General features: G+C 38.1%; 1 protein-coding gene across 2 annotated transcripts in view; it reads left to right on the forward strand.

The window, feature by feature from the left end:
* The window catches only part of nrap (nebulin-related anchoring protein), a 102623-nt gene that overhangs the window by 44458 nt on the left and 36828 nt on the right, over window positions 1-21337 (forward strand). For both annotated transcript variants that reach the window (XM_043712771.2, XM_043712772.2), the window contains 11 exons: window positions 1215-1322; window positions 3194-3301; window positions 3734-3931; window positions 4951-5055; window positions 8111-8209; window positions 9064-9168; window positions 11783-11890; window positions 12846-13157; window positions 14545-14649; window positions 17060-17158; window positions 19779-19883. In XM_043712771.2, the coding sequence (XP_043568706.2) occupies window positions 1215-1322; window positions 3194-3301; window positions 3734-3931; window positions 4951-5055; window positions 8111-8209; window positions 9064-9168; window positions 11783-11890; window positions 12846-13157; window positions 14545-14649; window positions 17060-17158; window positions 19779-19883 (1452 nt within the window). The remainder of the gene's footprint in view (window positions 1-1214; window positions 1323-3193; window positions 3302-3733; window positions 3932-4950; window positions 5056-8110; window positions 8210-9063; window positions 9169-11782; window positions 11891-12845; window positions 13158-14544; window positions 14650-17059; window positions 17159-19778; window positions 19884-21337) is intronic.

The raw sequence follows: 21337 nt of genomic DNA on the forward strand, positions 1-21337 counted from the left end.
GTGCTTCCCATCTGCCTCCATTGAAGGCTTGAATTGCTCATTAATGATGACTTACTGCTGTTGCATAGGTAGATGCTTCCAATGCTCACCTGCCTTCACCAAGATCATCCATATTTGCTTTTATTGCTGTCATCAAACTGAACTCCATAGGACCAGAAATGTTCCATCTTACTATTCCATCTCAATTCATTAACTGTATAACTCTCTTGGGAGTCAGACATACTGGAAGTGATGGGCAAGTTTATCGGAAAAGGAACAATAAAATGGGTTAGTGTTTTGAGTGTGACCGTTCATCAGAATAGTGCTGACTGACGGACTGTAGATATCAGTATTTTCCTAAAATGCGACTCAGTCAAGATGAATTGTGAATGAGTGAACCTTCCGTTGAGCAGCATTTTGTGAGTTAATTAACTTTGAAGATTCCACTTTCTGTCCTCTCACTGGCGATTAGTGTCAGTTGTGGCTCCTATTGGAAGCATTTTTACTTTTGTGTCCAGAAGCTGTGTACTGCGCTGTTGGGAGGTGCAGAAATTTAGATAAACTAAAACCCAATCTGCCCCCTCCGATGGATATGAAAGATTCCATGGTACAATTTTGGAGAAGTGCAGGGGAGTTATCTCAATGGGCCTGGCTAATATTGATGGTTCAAACAACATCACTAACAAACAGATTCTCTGATTATCCTCACAGTGCTGTATCTGGGAGCTTGCTGTGTGTAACCTGTTTCCTGTGTTTTCAACGTTGCAAAAGTGACTGTACTCCAAGCAAATCTCATTTGCTGTAAAGATCTTTGGGGCATCCTGAGATTGTGAAAAATCAGGGTTTCTTTTGATGAATACCAGTGAACAAAAATGAAAATTGCCCTTGAAATGCTTCTTAAGAGTTAGCACTGACTGTAATTGAAAAGAGATATATACAATATAGTTAAGGAGCTCTTGTAGTACAGCGGCAGTGTTCCTACCTCTGGGCCAGGAGGTCTAGGTTCATCCCTCAGCAGCCCTAGAGATGCAGCAATGCATGCTTGAGCAAGTTGATTAAAAATTGAGAGAAGCTGTATGGTTCATTTTGGGTTTGCTGCAAGAATTCTGTGTTGCATTCCTTCCTGCAATTTCTCAGATTAGTTACTTTTGATTTAAAGGAAGCTGCTGCTTTCTCAATCTTACATGTACACATATATGTATAATATGTAATTTGAGTAAATGCTGTGTCCTCAGATCAAGTACAAAGAATTCTGGGAAAAGAATAAAGGCAAGGGGTTTCATGTGAAGTTGGATTCGATAGCCCTCTTAGCTGCCAAAGCCTCCGGGGAGCTGGCAAGTGATGTAAGTTGCTGCTTTTCTTTCTCATCAGCTTTCGTGAAACTATGTGCAAACCCGTTTCCATTGACACTGTCGGTTTCTTTCTGTCAGGCATACTATAGTGCAGGTTAATAAAAGTTAATAGAATATACTTCAAGTTTATACAAGATTGACAGTAGATGAAAATTAAATGAGTGCTGACAACTAATTATTGTTCAGTCTAGTCAGTAAGCCTCAAGATTCCCATGTGCATGGGAATATATTTCTGGAAGAGAGTCATTACAGCAAAACACATTTTACATCCACGATTCTGTGAAAAAGTTCTCAAAGCTGCCCACACAAAATCTGGGTCACAAGTTTCTGACTGGCTCAACGTTGTGATAAAATAGAATATAAGATGATGGTTTCTGTATGTGTTCAAAGGATGATGCGTGATCTAAATGAGTTGTCTAAAATTATAAAAGGTTGGATGATGTAGGGAAACTATATTTCCAGATTGGGTAATTCGCAAAGTGATAAGATCTTAAAATTAGAGTTAGACCATTTACCAGGAAAGCTAGGAAACATTTTTTTGAATGAAAAGCAATTGGATATTTGGGAATATCTACTCCAGAATGCTGTGAATGTTGTTTAAATGCATTTTTTTCTTCAGGTAATGTTTTCAAAGCTTGTAGATCAAAAGCGGTTAAATGGGGTGAAGGTATAAGTCAGGTGTAATGTGATTGAGCTCATCCCACACCTCAAGGGAATTATTTGTAATCTTGGATTTCTATTTGCCCCATATCCTCCCTATCATATAAAGTCCATTCACCCATCTTGGCATCATCATGACTTTTCATCATGCCTCAGCTCTGTACATTTGAAATCCTCATCCATACATTTGATGTCTTTAGATTTGATTACAGTATTCCAGTGCTTTCCTAGCTAGCCGCCTATCATCTGAGCTCTGTAAACCAACTTCTCCAAAATTCTACTTCTCACACCACATTCCTCCCACCATTACCCCATCCACACTGACCAACATTGATTCGAAGTCAATAAAAAATGGAAGAAATGTGGATGTTATTGGAAAAGCTCAGCAGGTCTGGCATCATTTGTGGACAAGTCAGAGTTAATGTTTCCGGTTGAGAGACCCTTCCTTAGAATTGATTTGATTCCCAGCCCTCCAATGACCAGGTTTCAGCCTTACATTTAAATCCCTCCCTGCCTATCTGTAACCTCCTCCAGCATTCTAAATGCTCAGTCCTCTGATTCTAGCCTTTCATGTCTCACCTGTTCTCTTTAGCTGGATTTTGGTGACAGGGCTTTGCCCACCTAGGTCTGAAATTGGCTTCCTAAATCAATCGATCTTCTTCTCCTCCTTTAGTGTATCTTTGACCAAGCTTTTGCCCACCCATCCTAATCTTTTCCTCTTTTTTTTTAGGCTTTCTGCACCACCAACCCCTTACCCCTTACAACCTTGTGAAGTGCCTAGGGATGTTATTCTATGTCTGAGGTGTTTTATCAGTTCAAATGGTTATTGTAATAAAGTTTCCTAGCAGAATGGCCTGTTCAACTTCAAATGCACCATATAATTTCCAAAAATAATTTGGTATATTCTTAGCACCAGGCAGCCTGTACCCATCCCAACATGGAACAGTCTAGAAATGATAGCTTGTGATATTAATGTACAACACTTAATGACATTTTGTTCACCACTATTTTAACTTTTATTAAATAAATAGTTTGATGCCTTGACAGAGTATAAGGCAAAGAAATATCATATGAAGGCAAACGATCCTTTCCAGGCCCATAAGATTGAAAAAGTGTTTAAATAATTTATTTTAGCTCTTTATCACCAGCCGACTGCTACATGTTTTAATTTAATTCCTTTCTTTCTCTGTGTTGTTTGAAAGATAAAATACAAAGAAGCATATGAGAAAACCAAGGGCAAAGCAATGAGAAGCAAAGTATATGATTCGAAGACTCTGCATTCTCTGCGGGTTTCCAAGATGAGCAGTGAGGTACATTAGATAAGAAAAATCAAAATCCCATTATTTACTTCAGCTCAATATGCAATTTAAAATCATTATGGATTAGCACATTAGCCATCAGAAGCTAAATTTCCCTTCCAACTGACATTGGATTCTGTTTTCTCTACTCGTGATCTTTTACTTTTTTAAAAGGAAAATTACCATTTTATATAATAGATAGAAGTTAAAATTTACGGTAAGTTGACTATGTTGTTAAGTTAGTCATTGATTTATATATTGGTAATCTATAACCACAGAAAAATATATATCCAGAATATGATCTAAGTTACTCTAAAATGTTGTTCATTAGATCAGATGTTTGTAGTTCACAATTCACTGCCTTCACACTTACTGGTATTACATAGATACAAATTGTTGTTATTGTTGTTCAAATGGCTAATTTTTACTTTTTGTTTACAACAGGTAGAGTATAAGAAGAACTTTGTGGAAACAAACACCAAATTCCACCTACCACTGGATATGGTCAACCTGATACATGCCAAGAAAGCCCAGGCATTGGCCAGTGACTTGTATTATAGGAAGAGGCTCCATGACTATACATTGGAGCCAGATGACATGAAAGTGACATGGGCAAAGAAAGCTTATGGGTTACAGAGTGAGGTGGGGCCAAGATGATTCAAAATTATGTCTGATTTGTTTATTTAATCCTGTACGTCTTAACGAATTATGTCTCTTCATTTTGTAGGCTATTTGCTTTAAAGTTATAGGTTGGAAAGAACCTAATTATATATAATTTTTAAAAACTGTTGGAAATGCTCAGCACATCAGGGAGCATCTGTGGAGAGAATTAACAGAGAATTGTGTACAGCGTTAACATTTAAGGTCAATCCTCCACGAGAGCTGGCAAAATTTAGAGATGTATCAGTTTTAAACAGGTGAAATGGGGGAGGGAGGATGAAGAGCAAAAAGGAAGGAGGTTTGGAGACATTAACTTACAAAAAAGCTGGAGAATCGGTACCTAAAGGGAATGGTAATGGGACAGGTAAAGAAACAAAAGATATGCCCAGGGGAAGTGTAGATTACAAAATATTATACTGAAATAGGTCTTACTATGAAGGAAATTGTACTCATACCAAGTAATTAAAGGCTAATACAGCCTTATTTTATTACCTTTTAAATATTTCTCAGTGCTGCCCCTTCCTGTCTTTCCTAATGGAGTATCTAAAGCTGGGTAGACTTTCAGCATCACCCCAAAAAATGAGAGATCTGCTTGTGTAATGCTCAATAGCAAGCTGCTTGACTATGGAAGCATTAGATGGAAATGTGTTGCTGGAGAAGCGCAGCAGGAAGCATTAAACTGTTTTATATATATCATTCTAGCAAGGGTTACATGAAAGTAGTTATGATCTGGAAATTTTGTAGGGTTGCTGGGACTATTTGCACTGGGATCAACTAACTCTGCACTGGTCAGATCAACTAATGGTTGATTATTGAGTAGTTCTGTACCAAGAGGTACATATATCTTGCATAAATGTCTTTAAAAAGATGTATGCTGCTTGAATACTGCATGGAAAATCATTTTGTTTTTTGTACCCTTTAGGCAATGATGTTTATAAACTGGGTTTTATCAACATTAACAGCATAACAGAAAAGCCATTTTTTTAATCTTTAAATTACAGCGCAAGTACAGAGCAGATCTGACATGGATGAAAGGTGTAGGATGGGAGGCAGAACGATGTCTGGATGTGGAACAGGCGAGGAAAGCTGGGGACATCCTGAGTGAGGTGAGAATACAAACTGACCAGGACTAAACATGTAATTTTCTGTTAATTGTGTGACTTTAGCCTTGACTGAATCATGTCCTCTGATAGGAATTCTGTTTGTTCATGGAAACTCGTGAGCAATTATTTCTCAATTTGTAGGCATTTAAACCTGTGCCATCACAGTTGATAAATAGATTAGAATTGTACATCTGTGTTAGTAATTAGCACATTAGTGGATTTGCATGAATTTTCTTTGCTAATTTAACAGAAATGTTAAGAGCTTACTTTAAATGAGTTGACACTTTAACAAAATGGCAAGCCTTAGAAATGGTGTGCAAACATGTTACCAAGTTTGTTATTAATATTGCACATTATACAAATAAATCACACTACTGAGAGCACTAAGGACCAGCTGTGTTCCACAAGATATCTCGTGATTCCCTGCAATGACACTGATGAATATTTCACTTCAGGTTACTGGGAGCAATAACCAGCACTAATTTATTGCATTATCTACCAGATCATCTTAACATGTGACACAACATGTCATAGTAACTGGGGAACAATGAGACAAGTAATAACTGATATAAGCTCTTAAGTAATCTTAATTGAACTACTATACCATATTCCTGGTATAAGATTAATAATTTTGGAATCCATGAACATTCTGCAGTTAAGAGAAGGGCAGAACATATGCAATGGCTAAATCAGCCATAATGTATTATCAGGTGAGAACGAAGGGGAATAATTCTAAAATTGCTGAATTGCTAACAGCTGGATGTTTGAGTAGTAAAGTGAGTCACATCTGGAAGATAGTAAAGTCTGTCTGCACTCATGTCAAGTGTCTGTGAAGCTTAGAGATATTTCTGCCTGTCAGAACTGAAACAGGCCATAAGTGAGTTCAATTTCATGTTCTATAAAACATCCACATTGTGGGTTAAACGTAGATTCATAGAATCCCTACAGTGTGGAAGCAGGCCATTCAGTCCATTGAGTGCACACCAGCCTCTGAAAAGCATCCCACCCAAACCCACCCCCCTATCCTATAAACCTGCATTTCCCATGGCCAATCCACTAACCTGCACACCTTTGGACTGTGGAAGAAAACTAGAGCAAACTCACGCATTTACAATGAGAATGTGCAAGATCCACACAGTCACCTGAAGGAAGAATCAAATCCGGATTCCTGGTGCAGAGAGGCAGCAGTGCTAAGCACTGAGCCACCGTGCTGCTCTAAACAGCGTGTCATGAGATCGAATACAATGTAGGATAGATTTTGGATTACTTCTGCACTGTAAATCTGGCTTTGCAGTTTAGATTGAGAAGATGCTGTTGAAATATAACAAAATAACCACAAAAATAATGGATGAGCACAGCAAGTCAGTCAGCATTTGAAAGAGAATGATAAGTTTTAATATTTCAGATGTTCTTTCATCAATTCAACCAATGTGTCACAGCATAAGCAATTTTGAAACTATGCATTTGGCTTCTATTGTATTTCCAAGTCCAGAATTTTGAAATGCCAGTTGTTCAGGAAGTGGCTGCTTGATTTGAATACCAACATGAGTGTTTTAATAGGGAATGGTTGCTAGATTCTTTAGTTTACCAATATCCTGCCCAAGATTCAGAGAACAGTCAAATCAATTTATATTGCCCCATGCACTGCCTTAACTAAGAAAGGGGAACAAAAGCCTGATTGTATCACATGCTTTCATCTGAAAACAGCTAATGCAAATGGAGCCGATTGATCAAGTGTCAGAATTATTCATAAAAGATGGAGCCCCATTCATAGGCATGAACAAAAAATGCACAAATATACTTACACAGAGACAGTGAATATATTTTTGATTAAGATTTCAGTTTTATCCCAGAGAATTCGTCTTTTATTTAAGAACAGTTGGAGAGTTTTGGTGAAGCTGTGTGATGACCATGAAATTATTTGTCGCTTTATGTAACCGTTTAACCTGACAATAAAGCTAACTTGATGTTTCTCTTTGGTAATAAACATCAGTGACACACTGCCCCTTAGCAATCACTCAGCCACCTTTGTGTTGAAATATTGAGTTTGACAAGAGTTTATAAAACAAGAATGGCAAGGTGACTGACAGATTAATCCATCATTCAAGGTGTGAGTACTTGAATTAAGCCTTTAATCCCCTCACCATAACCACATCACCTTGTTCTGTTGTTTAGCCATTTGTTCACATTGCTTTGTCACCAAATTTCTGAAATTAAGGTATTGTCTCCCTTGCTTGTATCTTCTACTGATTTCAGTTTTAATAACCACTGTCCCACGTGTTTTTCTGCATTTTAAGCACATGGCCCTAAATTGCTTGTGATAAATAAGGGAACTGTATTACACCAGATGTACAGCCTGTATGTGACAGGATGTCCTTAATACTTCCTGTTTACGGTAACTAGATACAGGTTCCTGTGATTTTAATTGAATGATAATGGTTGAAAATAGATGATTGTTGAGGCTGTAACTTCCTAAAGGCTGATGTTGAGCTGAGAGTTGAAAGACATAATCAATGATGGTAACGTGGGGCAAGCTGAATTTCCACCTTCATTTATTATTTTAAAAATAAACTGTTGGTTATGCAAAATTTGTTCTGCCTTTCATCTGCCAATGGGCACTGAAGCTCTGCTGCCAGCAGGCCACTAGGTGACAATTTTCCGTTCCTGTCTATCTCAATATATTGTTCCTTATTCTGCAGAGGCAGGCTGGTGAAAAGACTGTTACAAACTAAAATTATAACTATGTGAATAAAATATGTAGTTTTAAAATCTGAAAAGAGAATATTAAAAATGAATTACTTTTTCAATTGGTGTCAAACCAGGTCCCATCTACCAACATTCAATATTGAGTTTTTAATGAAACACTATAGTCACTTCAGAAACAATTTTGGGAAAAAAGGGAAGACATGCTGATAATTAATTTTGTTTAATAGTCATTTCTAAAACTATGCTATGTGTTGATCATGGTTTGTTTGATTAGATATGTATTGATGTTTGACTTGCTTTAAATTCAAGTCCACTATTGTCAGAGATTAAATTGCACTCTTTCAACTGGCAGAGAAAGTACAGACAGAGAGTTGACGCGTTAAAATTCACAAGTGTGGCAGACACTCCACAGATTATTCATGCCAAGAAAAGTCAAGATTTGCAAAGTGATGTGAGTACTGCACTGGTGACGAGAGATCATTTATGAAAGAAGCACTGTTTTCAAAGAGTGATGGGTGCCTCCACCATAAACAAAGCTGATCAAACGGGAAAAATTTGGAAAAAAAAAATGAAGTGTTTATTTCTAAACATCTGATACTTTCAAATTTTGTGGGTTTCTCTTCCCTCTTCATTTTCCGATGCTTCAAACATAAATTTCTTTGCAAGAGACAAGACGCTTAGAAATGAATTTCTTCAAAACTGAGCCTAGTTAGTGCGAGTAGCAAGCCTTTCGATCTATAGAGTTAGAATATAAGGAAAATAGGAGTTCATGTTTCAGCTAGACAATACCCTGGTTAGACCACACCTGGAGGACCCACAAGCAGCCCTGGCAATACACTTTTGAAAATACATATTTACCATGGAAGAGGTGCAGTTTTTCAGCATGACACTTCCAAGGCTTATGAGAAAAGACTACAAAATTATAGTATTGCTTGGAATTTTGAGGTTAAGTGGGGATTTGCTTGATGTTTATAAAATATTAAGGGGTTAGGGAAATCTAGAATTAGGAGTGATGTGGACTGGGGTTTTAGACTGGGGTGGACAAAGTCAAAAATCACACAACACCAGGTTATAGTCCAACAGGTGTATTTACGGTATTGAAATACTATTAAAATATTCCTGTTTCACAGTCTTGCATTGGGCTACTGCCATAGTCTGGATAATTAGACTTATTGGTATATTAAGCCATGTATTGTTAAACTCAAAAGTTTAGAAATCCCACATCTTATCCAATATGAGAATTCATGTATGAAAATGTTTCAAAAATTGAGTCAAAAGTTTTCCTTGTTCTCCCACATTATGCAGCTAACATACAAGGCAACAAGTGAACAGAATCTTCATCAGTACAGCATCAGCAAAGATGAGCCATTGTTCAGACAAGCCAAGGCAAATGCTAAATACCTAAGTGATGTAAGTAAGCCACTTAATTACATTTTGAGATCATAGAGCAACAGTTCGGTTTTTGCTACATATTATGTTAATTGAGTGTGGTAGTTGACCTTTCTGCTTGACGTTTCTGCAAGGGTGCAAGCTAAGAAATGATATTCAATACTCCCTAATAAAAATTGTATGTCCTTGCTATTTGTTCTTGGGATTTGGATGAACCTATCAAGAGTCCATATTGCCCCAATTCTTGGGTGTTCTTGGAAGGCAGTGCTATTACCATACAGTGGCTTTGCTAAATTATTTTAGAAATTGATAATCACATTAGATTAGATTCCCTACAGTGTGGAAACAGGCCCTTCGGCCCAACAAGTCCACACCGACCCTCCGAAGAATAACCCACCCAGTCCCATTTGCCTCTGGCTATGCACCTAACACTATGGACAATTTAGCATGGCCAATTCACCTGACCTGCACATCTTTGGACTGTGGGAGGAAACCCACGCAGACATGGGGAGAATGTGCAAACTCCACGCAGACAGTTGCCCGAGGCTGGAATCAAACTTGGGATCCTGGTGCTGTGAGGCAGCAGTGCTAACCACTGAGCCACCGTGCCGGACATGATGTTAGTCTAGTTGGAATCAATAATGAGTATATCAGATTCCCTTATCAACCTGTTAAACAGTTTAATATTTAAAATAATCTGGTGCTTGCCTACATCTCGCTCTGACTGGATTTCAACACTGATTTCTGCATTCCTAGTTTTGGACTGTAACCCATTGTTCATAACTTTAAAAAAAATGAATTAATGTGGTACAGCAGTGTATGTTAAATTACCATAAATATCTATCAGTCTGTAATTGTAAGTATCAAAGTATGCTTGAGGCAAAAAGTGTATAGAAGAAAAGCAGAGAAAACAATGACAAGAATATCTCTTTTGAAGAGAACTAGAATGAGGGGAAGACAAAGAGAAAGATAAAGACAAGGAGATCAAAAATTATTTTAAAATTGGGAGGCTAGCATATGGATACATACCAAAGGAATTTCTTTTAAATTGGCATTGCCTTGAGCAAGATTGTAGTAGGTTAATAGGTCTAACTACAAGAACCATATAAACTAATATCATACCAATATGTACCTGATAATTTTTTTTATTCGTGCATAAACCTTAAAACATGTAATCCTAGACAAATAAATAAATTTGGGCACAGATGGGTATGTCGCACAGGGAGATCGGAGAACTTGTCAAGGTGAATAGCAGCTCCTTTCAAAGGGAAATGAAACAAAGTCATAAAGGTAGAAATTGAAAGTCATAAATTTTCCTGATGTTCAAATTCCTCATTTCCTGAAGGATGCTTTCAGTAGGCAGTAAGCCTGAGGTGAAGCCAAGGTCGGGTCATTGCCAAAGCTGCCACGTTTAAAGGCACACCTCTGATTCCAAAAATATTGGCCCTGTTTTTCAGATTAGTGTAAAGCCCCCTCATCCTCATCTTCTTAAAGCATATATCTTGTCACATCATTCACCCTTTCATCCCATCGTATCCCTCAGTCCCTTCACCCCTCTCAAACCCCCATCACCTCCACCTGCCTAAAATCCAAGGTTTAAGCTTGGAACTGGTTTTATTGAAATCCTGCTGGGCATGGTTTTGGCAGAGAGCGTGCAAAGGTTTTGTTGGGTGTTCAGCTTATCCTATCCCATGCATTTCCAAGTTGTTCCCCAGAATAAAGGGAGTGAGTAAGGGCCCATTAGACTGCACTCCCTTAGGCATTTTGAGGCCCTTAACTGCCCAATTAAATAGCAACTGAGGGCTTAAATTATATTTCACTGCCTTTAAAACACTGGGCAGTGGCTGGAGTACAAGCACGGTGTGGTTTTGAAATAGCATCTTTGTAATGGCTAAGCAATGGAGGTTGAGTGGCAGACTCAGAAGGCATTCTATTAGGGCATTCCCCATCTCCACTGTCATCCAAGTTCGCCCAGCAAAACCCAGACTTTCACTGATCTTACCCCTTCCCCAGGTTTCCTGATCCCTCTTGGCTCTAAAAGCCTGGGAGTCCTGGCATCTTCTTGCAGTTCCAGCAGTGTCCGCTGTTGAGGTTGGATGCTGCTCAGATGCTAAGGCTGTCCATTGGTTAGATTAGCCGGCAGCTCTTGAGAGTGGGTCTACTTGTCCACTGATCCAATCCCCAGCCGATGCAGCCCATCCGAAATGGGTTAGCGTGCAGGGACAGGCGTTTTGAAAGGCACCAACTGGCCTTCCAGGGAAATGTAGCCCTTTGGACACATGTTGGCACAAGCCACTCTGAACAGTGAATCCTCAAATGGGTCTCCTGCTCATTCACAGTTACTCCATTTGCAGAGCTGTGAAAACCCAGGAGAAATGGAATACTGTCTGTGCTGCCACTGTGTAATTGGGGATTGAGAAACTTCTTATTGAAATTTCCCCCAACTTTAATTTGAGACCCACGTGATGCAAGTCAACGCCTTTTTTTAAAATTCACTTATGAGATGTGGGTGTCACAGATTGGCCCAGCATTTATTGCCCATCCTTACATGGTCTTATCATTTTGCTGAATGATTTGAACTTTAATAGAAGATATTTTTATGAGCTGAAACTATTTTATAATTTGTTTTATCAAGAAAATCTACAAAAGTGACTGGGAGGCACAAAAAGGAAAGAGTTTTGAACTGCGGTTGGACACTATTGCAATTCTGGAAGCAAAGGCAAAACGAGATCTTGCAAGTGATGTAAGTTGTATATTTTATAAGCTGTGATGCAACATCATGGAAAAATAATGAGGATAACTGGCAAAAAATTAACAAATCGTGCCCCGTAGTTTTTAATTTCTATTTCTTAAATATTTCAATTGTCATTATGATATCACCAATAAAACGGAATGGTTTAAAATTCAGATTTGAATGCACCAATTAGAAAAACAATGTAATCATGTTGAACATTCGGCAATTGTTCTCATTTATATGATTGATTTGTTTTAATGTAAACGACTTAAGCCAGAGCAGTATTTTGGACCTTTTGAACAAGAATCAATCCTTGCAACAATTCTATTAAAAAATGTTTTGATTGTATGATTGTACAATGCTATAACCAGGTGTTGCATATGAATTTGACAAGAACAAAGGAAATAGGACATTGAAATCTGAATACTTAAACTGTTTAACAAAAGGCTAAAATTCCAGAAACACAGTTGGTCATTCAGCATCTGAAAGCCAATTTTAGGTTTAATTTGGGATGGGTGAAGAGAACTCTGAACTGATTGGAGATTTGATTAAAAGGTAGCGGGTGAAACATGAATCTAGCATTCCTTTTAAGATTAGGAAAATTGTACTTTCAACTGACAGTAGGTGAAGACCAATAATCAAAAATTGGGAAGATTTTTATGAAGTTATTTACACTTGAGAGAAGCTCTTCATCCCAGGTGATAGCTTTGTCATATTGCTTCACAGCACAGATAGTGTCATCTTTACGCCTGGATAGAAGGACTTCACTGTCAATAGATGAATAACAGTAAAGAGTAATTTAAACTGGGAGAATAAGTTCACACTTACTTGGATAGATATTTTCTCTGAATTCATTACAATTGTTGGCAATTTTTCAGGCTTACAGTATCTTTTTAAGCAGTATTAGATAGATAACATCGTTGCACAATTAGCCCGTTAACCTCGCTACAAAATTTCTTTACAGGTCAAGTACAAGGAAATGCATGAAAGGATAAAGGGCAAGTTGATAGGGGTGAAGGATGTAATGGGTGACTCTCAGATGGCTCACTCTATTCAAGCTTCCAAGTTGCAGAGTGACCTTGAATACAAAAAGAAATTCGAGGCAATGAAAACAAAGATCCACCTTACAATGGATATGCTGGAATTGGTACATGCGAAACAAGCTCAGAGCCTGGCCACTGACAGGGACTACAAGAAGAGATTTCATCAGTACACTGTCCTACCTGGAGATATGAAAATTGAATGGGCTAAGAAAGCATATGCTCTGCAAAGTAATGTAAGCTGCATTTTAGAGTCCAACAGTTGGCCTGTTTGATTGCAGTAATACATTTTATATAATGTAAATAAGTTTCATTTAAATTCTATCTTGTTTTTGACTTCAGAGAATATTGTTGGGTTACTATGACATATTCAGCATGAAGCTGCCTATATTATATTTGATTTGCATCATATTTGAATAACATATTCTCGACACATTTGAATCACATTGAGCTAGTTGCTAACTAGATATTTATACAGCAGATCTGATAGAAAATAGGAACAGAAACATCCAGAGCTATAGTACTACATATGGTGGATCAGCAAGATGGTACACAGCAAAAGCCCACTCATTTACATTTCTGATATATGCACATCATTCCTGTGAGCAATATTCCCCATGCTCTAATTTCTCCAAAGAACAGCCAACCCTCCTGTTTAAGGGCCAATTATATGTTTGGCTCAGCTTACCATATACACCAAGCTCTAAAGCCTCATAAATGTTGACAGTATTAAGATTACTCAGATAAAACATGGATTCAATTAAGTAAGATTATAGGATTTCAGTTTATTTAGAGTTTTCAGTTTTATTCTGTTTTAAAGTCATCAAAACTGGAAGCTCTAAGCCAAATAAAAGTCTGCGTTTTGCCTTGCAACATACTCTTGTCACCACATTATACAAATTTTGCCAGCGTATTGAAGACAACTAATTCAAAAGTGCAGCTGGTTATGAAGTGCAGATTATTATTTATACAGTGAGTTTTCTTAAAGTTTTTCCCTCAAGTCAAGTCCATGACTCATTAAGTGCAGTCATGCATCATTGAAGGCTGGAAAATAGTTACTTCATAAAGTTAAAGTAAATAGATGGAGCTAAAGTCTGCTGGCTTCTAATGCTGCATATCCTGATAGGTGCCTGCTAATTCAATATTTGGTGCTATCTTGTTTCAGATAAATGCCTGTACCATCATGTCTTGGGAGATTAAGTCTGAAAATGAATCCTGGCCACAAATACTAATAGTGGGAGTGGGGTTGTTGGAGGGGTGAGGTGAAGAGGAGAAGGGGCTGTTCTTGGATATGTGAAGAATGTTATCCTGCTTGGCAATAATTATAGCAAAACAAAAGTTGGCTTGGGTATAAAACAGGGAATCCCATTTTATACTCATGCCAATCATTTTGTTAAAGGTATCCTGACCTGGAGAAATAACAATTAATAACTGTTCCAGTCTGAATTAACAGAAGAACACAAAACTCAAGGCATCTACTGAGTCCCTCTTCAAATTGTGGCGGCGGTGTTTGAACCACCCCCACAACCTCTCCACCCTCCCAGAGTAGTTGCTGCATTTATATTGGGTTTTACAATCCTGTCAGAGAATATTAATAGGCTATTACTTTCCACAATTTATCAGAACCAGTACAAGTCTGACTTGAATTGGATGCGTGGTGTTGGATGGATAACTTGTGGTTCTTTGAATGCTGAACAGGCGAAGAAGGCAGGAGAACTGTTCAGTGAGGTAAGTGTAAAGAATACCTCCTGTGCCCATCAATTAGTAAACAGAATTTGAGATCTGTTTGTTGCTCATCTTGAAGAAAGCTGCATACAAAGACCTTGCCATCACACTGGTGTGGGTTTCACCTTCCCCATTGTTAATTTGCTGGCCTTAGTGATGGAGGATCACTGACAGCCAGCAATAGTGATATTAATAAGCAAGCATCAAGAGTGTGATAGTGGAAAAGCACAGCAGGTCAAGCAGCATCTGAGGAGCAGGAGAATCAACATTTCAGGCATAAGCCCCTCATTAGCACACTCTTGACTCTGATTTCCAGCATCTGCAGTCTTCTCTTTCTGTACTTACATGAATAAACAAGCCAAGCAGTCAGTCACTGGAAGCAATTCTAAGATTTCCCAGATGAATATCTACATTGGTCACATTAAAGAATTCTCACAGGTTGCAACCAGAAGTTAAAAAAGCACTGATTATCATCCACTTTTTAATTGTTTGCAAAAAATCACCTAAATGTGCAGGTAAATGCTGAAATATCATTTCTTTTAAAAAGATCCCTTACTTTAATAATCAATGCTTTTCTTTACAATGAAGAAGTTTGTTTTTCTACAAACAGAATGTAAGATTTTCTGGGCCAGAGAGGGAGAGTTCCTTCAATCAGGCTTCACACCTTCTTAAAAGTCAGTTGTATGCATTCATTTCATTCAACTAAGCAGGACCTTCTTACAAGTTTTTACAATGAGATTGACAGTGTAAAGAGTGGAAGATCACATCAATTCTAGTGACTTCTGAGTTTTCCCTCTGCGATGGTGTGGGCAGTACATCCTATTGAGAAGCAGGAAATCACTGCCAGCAACTTCAGGTTTTCCACCTGTAACTGCGCATATGCAGATGCCAGAGTTGTTTGAACTTTATGTAGTAATGATGATGAATGCTCATAGTTTGTCATTGTTACTATCGAAAAGTCCAAGCTATTATGATTGCGCTTGCCATCCATGCTGCTTTCATAAGATATGTAGATTAATACATCGAATGAATTCTTGCCCAGAGTAGCCAAGGGCCTGTGCCCGAAACGTCGAATCTCCTGTTCCTTGGATGCTGCCTGACCTGCTGTGCTGTTCCAGCAATAAAGTTTCAACAGAGTAGCCATAAGACAAACTTAGTGTGGGAAATGGGGGAAAATGTACTTTATGCATAAATTATCTTTTCCAAATCAGAAACCAGGTGGCCAAAATGAAAATATAATCCATTGCCTAGCACTGACCTCATTAAAACTAAAACTTTTACATTCCTTTTTGCCAGTTTTCCAAGTGAAAAGGAATAATCAAACCTGACTCTGAAATGTTGTGTTTTCAAGCTCCTCTTCAGGATTGTTGAGATGGTGCTGCATAGTTAAAATGGTGTTCTTTGATCAAAATATGACACTGATGTCCCATGCACCTATCGTTATGATTCAGACTATCATTAAAGTCACTTTCAAGGAATGAGATGTTTTCGCAGCATTGTCCATGGCTTTTCCAACCCACTATATGTGTTTGAAGGCACTTTACTGAGCATGACAATTATTTGTCCATTTGAAGGAAACAAAATGTGAAACCAAACCATTGTATGGTAAATAATTTGAGACATTTTAGATATATTAAGTGGTTAGATGAATGCAATTTTATTTTTACACATCAACAATATTTATCCTTGTAAAACCTCAATTTAATGGCCCCCAATTAGTGGCCCGGCCTAGTTTTCCAATGCTGAAGTTGTCACGGATATCTCACTTCAGCAATAATTTGCCACAGGTGGTTATTGAGACAGCATTCCGGGTTTGACTTGAGTTTTGCATCAGTGAAAAAGAAGATCATTGTTGAAAAACAACATATAAGAAAGAAAAACTTGCATTTTATGTCGCATTTTTTACAGTCACTGAACATCTCAAAGTTTGTAGCCAATGAAGCATTTTGCAAGTTGTAAATGTTGACTGTGACAGCCAATTTGCATGTCACACATTCTCACGTTAGTGATGTGATAATGCCTGAATAATCTATCTTAACAATGTCGATTTGAGGGATAACTAATGTTAACTATTGATCAGTACACTTAGGGATAACTCCCTCCTTCGAAATAGTATGGGATTTTCTACGCTGACCTGAATAGACAGATTAGGCTTTGGTTTACCATTGCCATGTGAAAGAAAACCCCTTCAACAATGCAACACTGCCTCAACATTGGGCTGGTGTACCAGCCCTGGAAGAAATCTTGAACTCAGAAGCTTGTTGTGCGTAGGAGAAAGTGAGCCGTGATTGATACTAAAATACAGAAAACTGTTTTCAGAAATCTGTTGACAAGCAATGTCTGCTCAACAATGACTTTTATGTAACCAATGTTTAGAGACATTAATTCTTGATTTTAAATTTGTACTTAACAGAAGAGGTATCGTCAGCATCCATATTCCCTGAAATTTACAAGCATAATAGACTCTCCTCAGATGATACAAGCCAAGATCAGTTATAACCAGGCTGTGGATGTAAGTCTTTCAATGTTATTAACATGTCATATACCTGTAACTGTGTGAATTTTTCTTTTCTCAAACATTCAGCTGTAAAATATGAGTGTCGTATCTAATGCTACTTCTATCATTACAGTAGAAGGAAGGAACCTTCTACAAGAAACTTGTACAGAGCATTAAGACATCAGAACAATAATTTAATATTTAGTATCCATCCCATTATTCAATGACCTAGCTCCTTAAACTCCCTTTTTCCCCCATATCTCTTAATATGTTTGGTTAGCAAAAAATCTACTGGTCTTAAAATGTGACAATTAACCGAGCATAAAGCGCTGTTTGTGGAAGAGAATTCCAAACTTTTATTGAAATAAAATGGCTCCCAACTTTGCTGTGAAACAGATGTAGCTCTTCCCTCCAACTCCCATCCAGCTCCAGCAGTTTCTACTGTGTATATCCCCCTTCATATTTCAAAAACTTCAATCAAATCATCCTTTAACCTTCTATATATGAGAGAATACAACCTTACCAGATCTATCTTCATTACTTTATACTGAGAATCCAGACATTAGTCTGGTAAGTCTGTGCTGCATTCCTTCGATGTGTTTAGTGGAGCTGCTTATAGGGCTCCAGGTTGATCTCCCCAGGGCTTTATAAAGATATGCACATCTTCAAATATGATTCAATCATCTTATGGCATTCTATAGGTAGTGTATAACTTTATCTGTATACTCATGTGAAATCCCTGACCTAGCAGGCTCCCAGCAAATTGAAGACTCCATTGGACAATTCCTGTATTTTTTGAACTCTCCAAAAATGTCCATTTGAATTGGGGAATTCAGAAAATTCCAATGCATTGAATTAAATACTCACTGAAGAAACAGTAGCCCCCAATTTTAAACACCTAATCTAAATCGTAAGTAACTACTCCATGGAATTCCCTACTTGCCATGTAACCCTAACTGTACCTCCCCCAGATCACTTTCACCCCAGGACCCTGACCTGAGCCAGTCCCCACCACCCCATCTATTGCTGAGACTCAGCAATCTCCCAGTACCTCTAGGACCTAACACCTCTGTCTCTCTTCTTGTACCTTGGAAACCTGACACATCCCATCTCTTTCCCTGAGCCCTCTTCCCCAATCACCCTCAAACCTGACATCTCTCTTGCCTCCCCTCAGAAGCAGATACCCACTTCCTCCCCCCTTGCCCCCACCCACCACCACCACCAAGATGGCTAGGTCCGACAAACCATCACAACCCCAGGACTCAACACTCTGAGACCTCTATTCTTCCTGTGGGAGTTGACAATCCCTGCTGAGTGATCAAACACACCACCTGCCTTTGGGGCTTTACACCCTCACACCCCACCTCCCTGCTATTGGACCTGACTCCCATTGTACCTGTACCCTAGCCACTTGGCACACTTTGTTTCCAATATCCTAACCACACACCTACCTTATGAACTTAACCTTTTACAGGAGTGGTCTAAGTAGCAATTGATGATGTTGGACATTTAAGTCATAGGATACAGAAACTGTCTGCTGTGAGAAAGGAGGTGTGGTTAGTCTCTCCTGACTATGTTCTGCTCTCCAAATCTGAGTACAGCTGTGCAGTTCTGTGGGAGCCTGATCAGAATCTCCAGTCAAAAATGGGCAGCTCTTTTGCTGTGTTTTAAAAAAAAAAGAAGGGACGGAGTGGCAATCAGCCTGTGATTGCCTCTCCTTGGAAAATGGGGCTCATGTAAGTCTGGGGAACACTGTGGCATATTGCCAATTGTGCCAGCCCAAATGTCATGGCCTCTGAGTCTGTTTTTTAGACGGGACAGTGGCCAAATGAATCCCAGTATTACTGTCCCAGCATAGGTTCCTGTGTTTGCAGCAGGTTAATTTCATATCGAGAAAGATCTGGGAGTTTCTCTTTGTACCATCATTATAATTGTCAATGTATTCTGTAGATTGTGATTGTGAAAGCATTGCAAAATCAAATGTTTTTGGAACAACGTGATGATTCTGTAATAATATTTCCTAAACTGCTTGCTTGTTTTTAGAATTGGCGTCATGGTTTGGTTGTATAAATTATTGAAGCAGTTCTATTGAAATGACATGTCTCATGTTAACTGACCTGATTTAATAGGAGGAACCCTGGTATTAGCTTCTAAATTGCATATGTTCAACTGCAAAGTGTATGACCCATGTTGCATTTCAAAATTCACAATTAATGTTAATTAAAAATCAAATTATGCTTTGACTATAAAATTGGAATTTATTGTGAACAGTGTTATAACACAAACATTGATTATGCTCATATTGAGTTCCTCATTTTGCTATTTTATTGGAGGTATTAAACTGTTAATTTGAAATGGGTTAATATCTTTCCCAAAATAGTGCAGAAATTAAACTAATACAAAATATAATAACATTATTCACAATCAATTTCCACGTCTGTAGCAACCTGCCCCTGAGTTGTTGGCAAACAGGCAAGAGCATAATTTGTTATTTAATTACTAACCTTGTACAATAACAATAATGTTATCTGCATATTTCTCTCACAAGAAATGATACTGCTCCCACCCACCACCGATGTGAGGTGGTGTTGCCCTAGATACATATTAAAATGGAGCTTATTCTTTCATTTGACAGAGATTGTACAGAGAAGATGGAGAAAATATAAAGCATCACTACACACTGACAAAAGACCTCCCAGAGTTTTTGCAAGCTAAAACTAATGCTATGAACATTAGCGAGGTGAGACACGGAATAGAGTCTAGCTGTCTTTATGCACCATTGGCTAGCTCGTTGATCTGGTTGCATTGACATCGCTGTTTAATGTTAGTCACTTTTGTAACAGCACAGGCCACACACGTTTGATTAAAAAAAATCATCAATTTTATTCAATCTTAACATGAGATTGTAAAACACATGTTCTTCAACTGGCCAAAGTTTAATAAGGATTTAGGAATCAGCTTCTTGATCTACTTATAACTATGTCACTAGCTTAGTTCATATGTTAGAGTGAATGGTTTAATGCAAATTGTTCTAATGGCAAGAATAGCTTATTATGTTTTATCTATAGGAAAATCAGTGATTTGCAAGAGGCCAGAAATGGAGAAAAGCAGAATTCTTGGAAGGTTGTGGGGAGGAGATTAGAGGGATAGGGAAAGGAAAGGAAATGCAGGTTTTTGAAAACAGAGGTGGGAAATTTAGAATTTGAGGCATTGAGGGATGGCAGCCAATTTAGGTCAGTAACACAGGGTTAACGAGTAAACACAGCAGTGCAAGTCATGTAATGGCAACAGCGCTTTTGATGAGGTCAAGTTTATTGCAGATATTAATGGACAGGCTGTGGCATAGTGATCATTTCTCTGGATTAGTAATCCAGGGCCCCAAACTAATTTCTGTTGACATATAGATTCAAATCTCATCATAACATCTGGTGATACATTTAGAAAGTCACTCATTTTAAGGGTATTTAGGGAAGAGCCACAGACACCCGTATCCCATGAAAGAAGCTAGAAATAATACTTTGAAGATGTAAGTTCAAATATTAGTTAAAATTTAAAAAAAGGTCTTGGTAGTGTAACAGTAGTACCTCAACCTTTTAAGTTGGGAGCTGCAGGTTTTAGTCTCATATAGAGTTCCTGAGGCTAAGTTTGAAAGGAGAACTAATTAACCAGTAACTGGATTAGTGGTGCTGGAAGAGCACAGCAGTTCAGGCAGCATCCAAGGAGCTTCTTGAACTGCTGTGCTCTTCCAGCACCACTAATCCAGAATCTGGTTTCCAGCATCTGCAGTCATTGTTTTTACCTAATTAACCAGTAAACCAAGGTAATGCTAGGGAAATAAAATGAATGGTGTTAGGTTGGAGATGAGCTAGGAGAGGGCGTTAGCTTCTAAAAACTTAATAAATTCGAAGGTATTTCTTAGCAGTTATATCAGGATTCATTGTCACAAAATTGTCACAAAATTGGCAATCTGTTTCAGAGAAAGGACTAAAGAGCTGAACTGAGAATTGTCAGAATGCTTATTTATTGATTAGAGCAGGATGTTTTTTTGAGATTCAGGCAGAGTAGAGGAAGTTTCACTCAGCATCTTGAATATGTTGGCCAGCTACAGACAATGGTAAATGAAAAGTCTCTCGTTCGGCAATACTTACATTTCTTACTTGACAAGCAAAGTTTTGTAAAAAGATTCATATTTTT

This window comes from Chiloscyllium plagiosum, unplaced genomic scaffold, assembly GCF_037043375.1.
Source record: "Chiloscyllium plagiosum isolate Xiang-an unplaced genomic scaffold, Cpla_swu_hap1 HiC_scaffold_22, whole genome shotgun sequence".
Lineage (NCBI taxonomy): Eukaryota > Metazoa > Chordata > Chondrichthyes > Orectolobiformes > Hemiscylliidae > Chiloscyllium > Chiloscyllium plagiosum.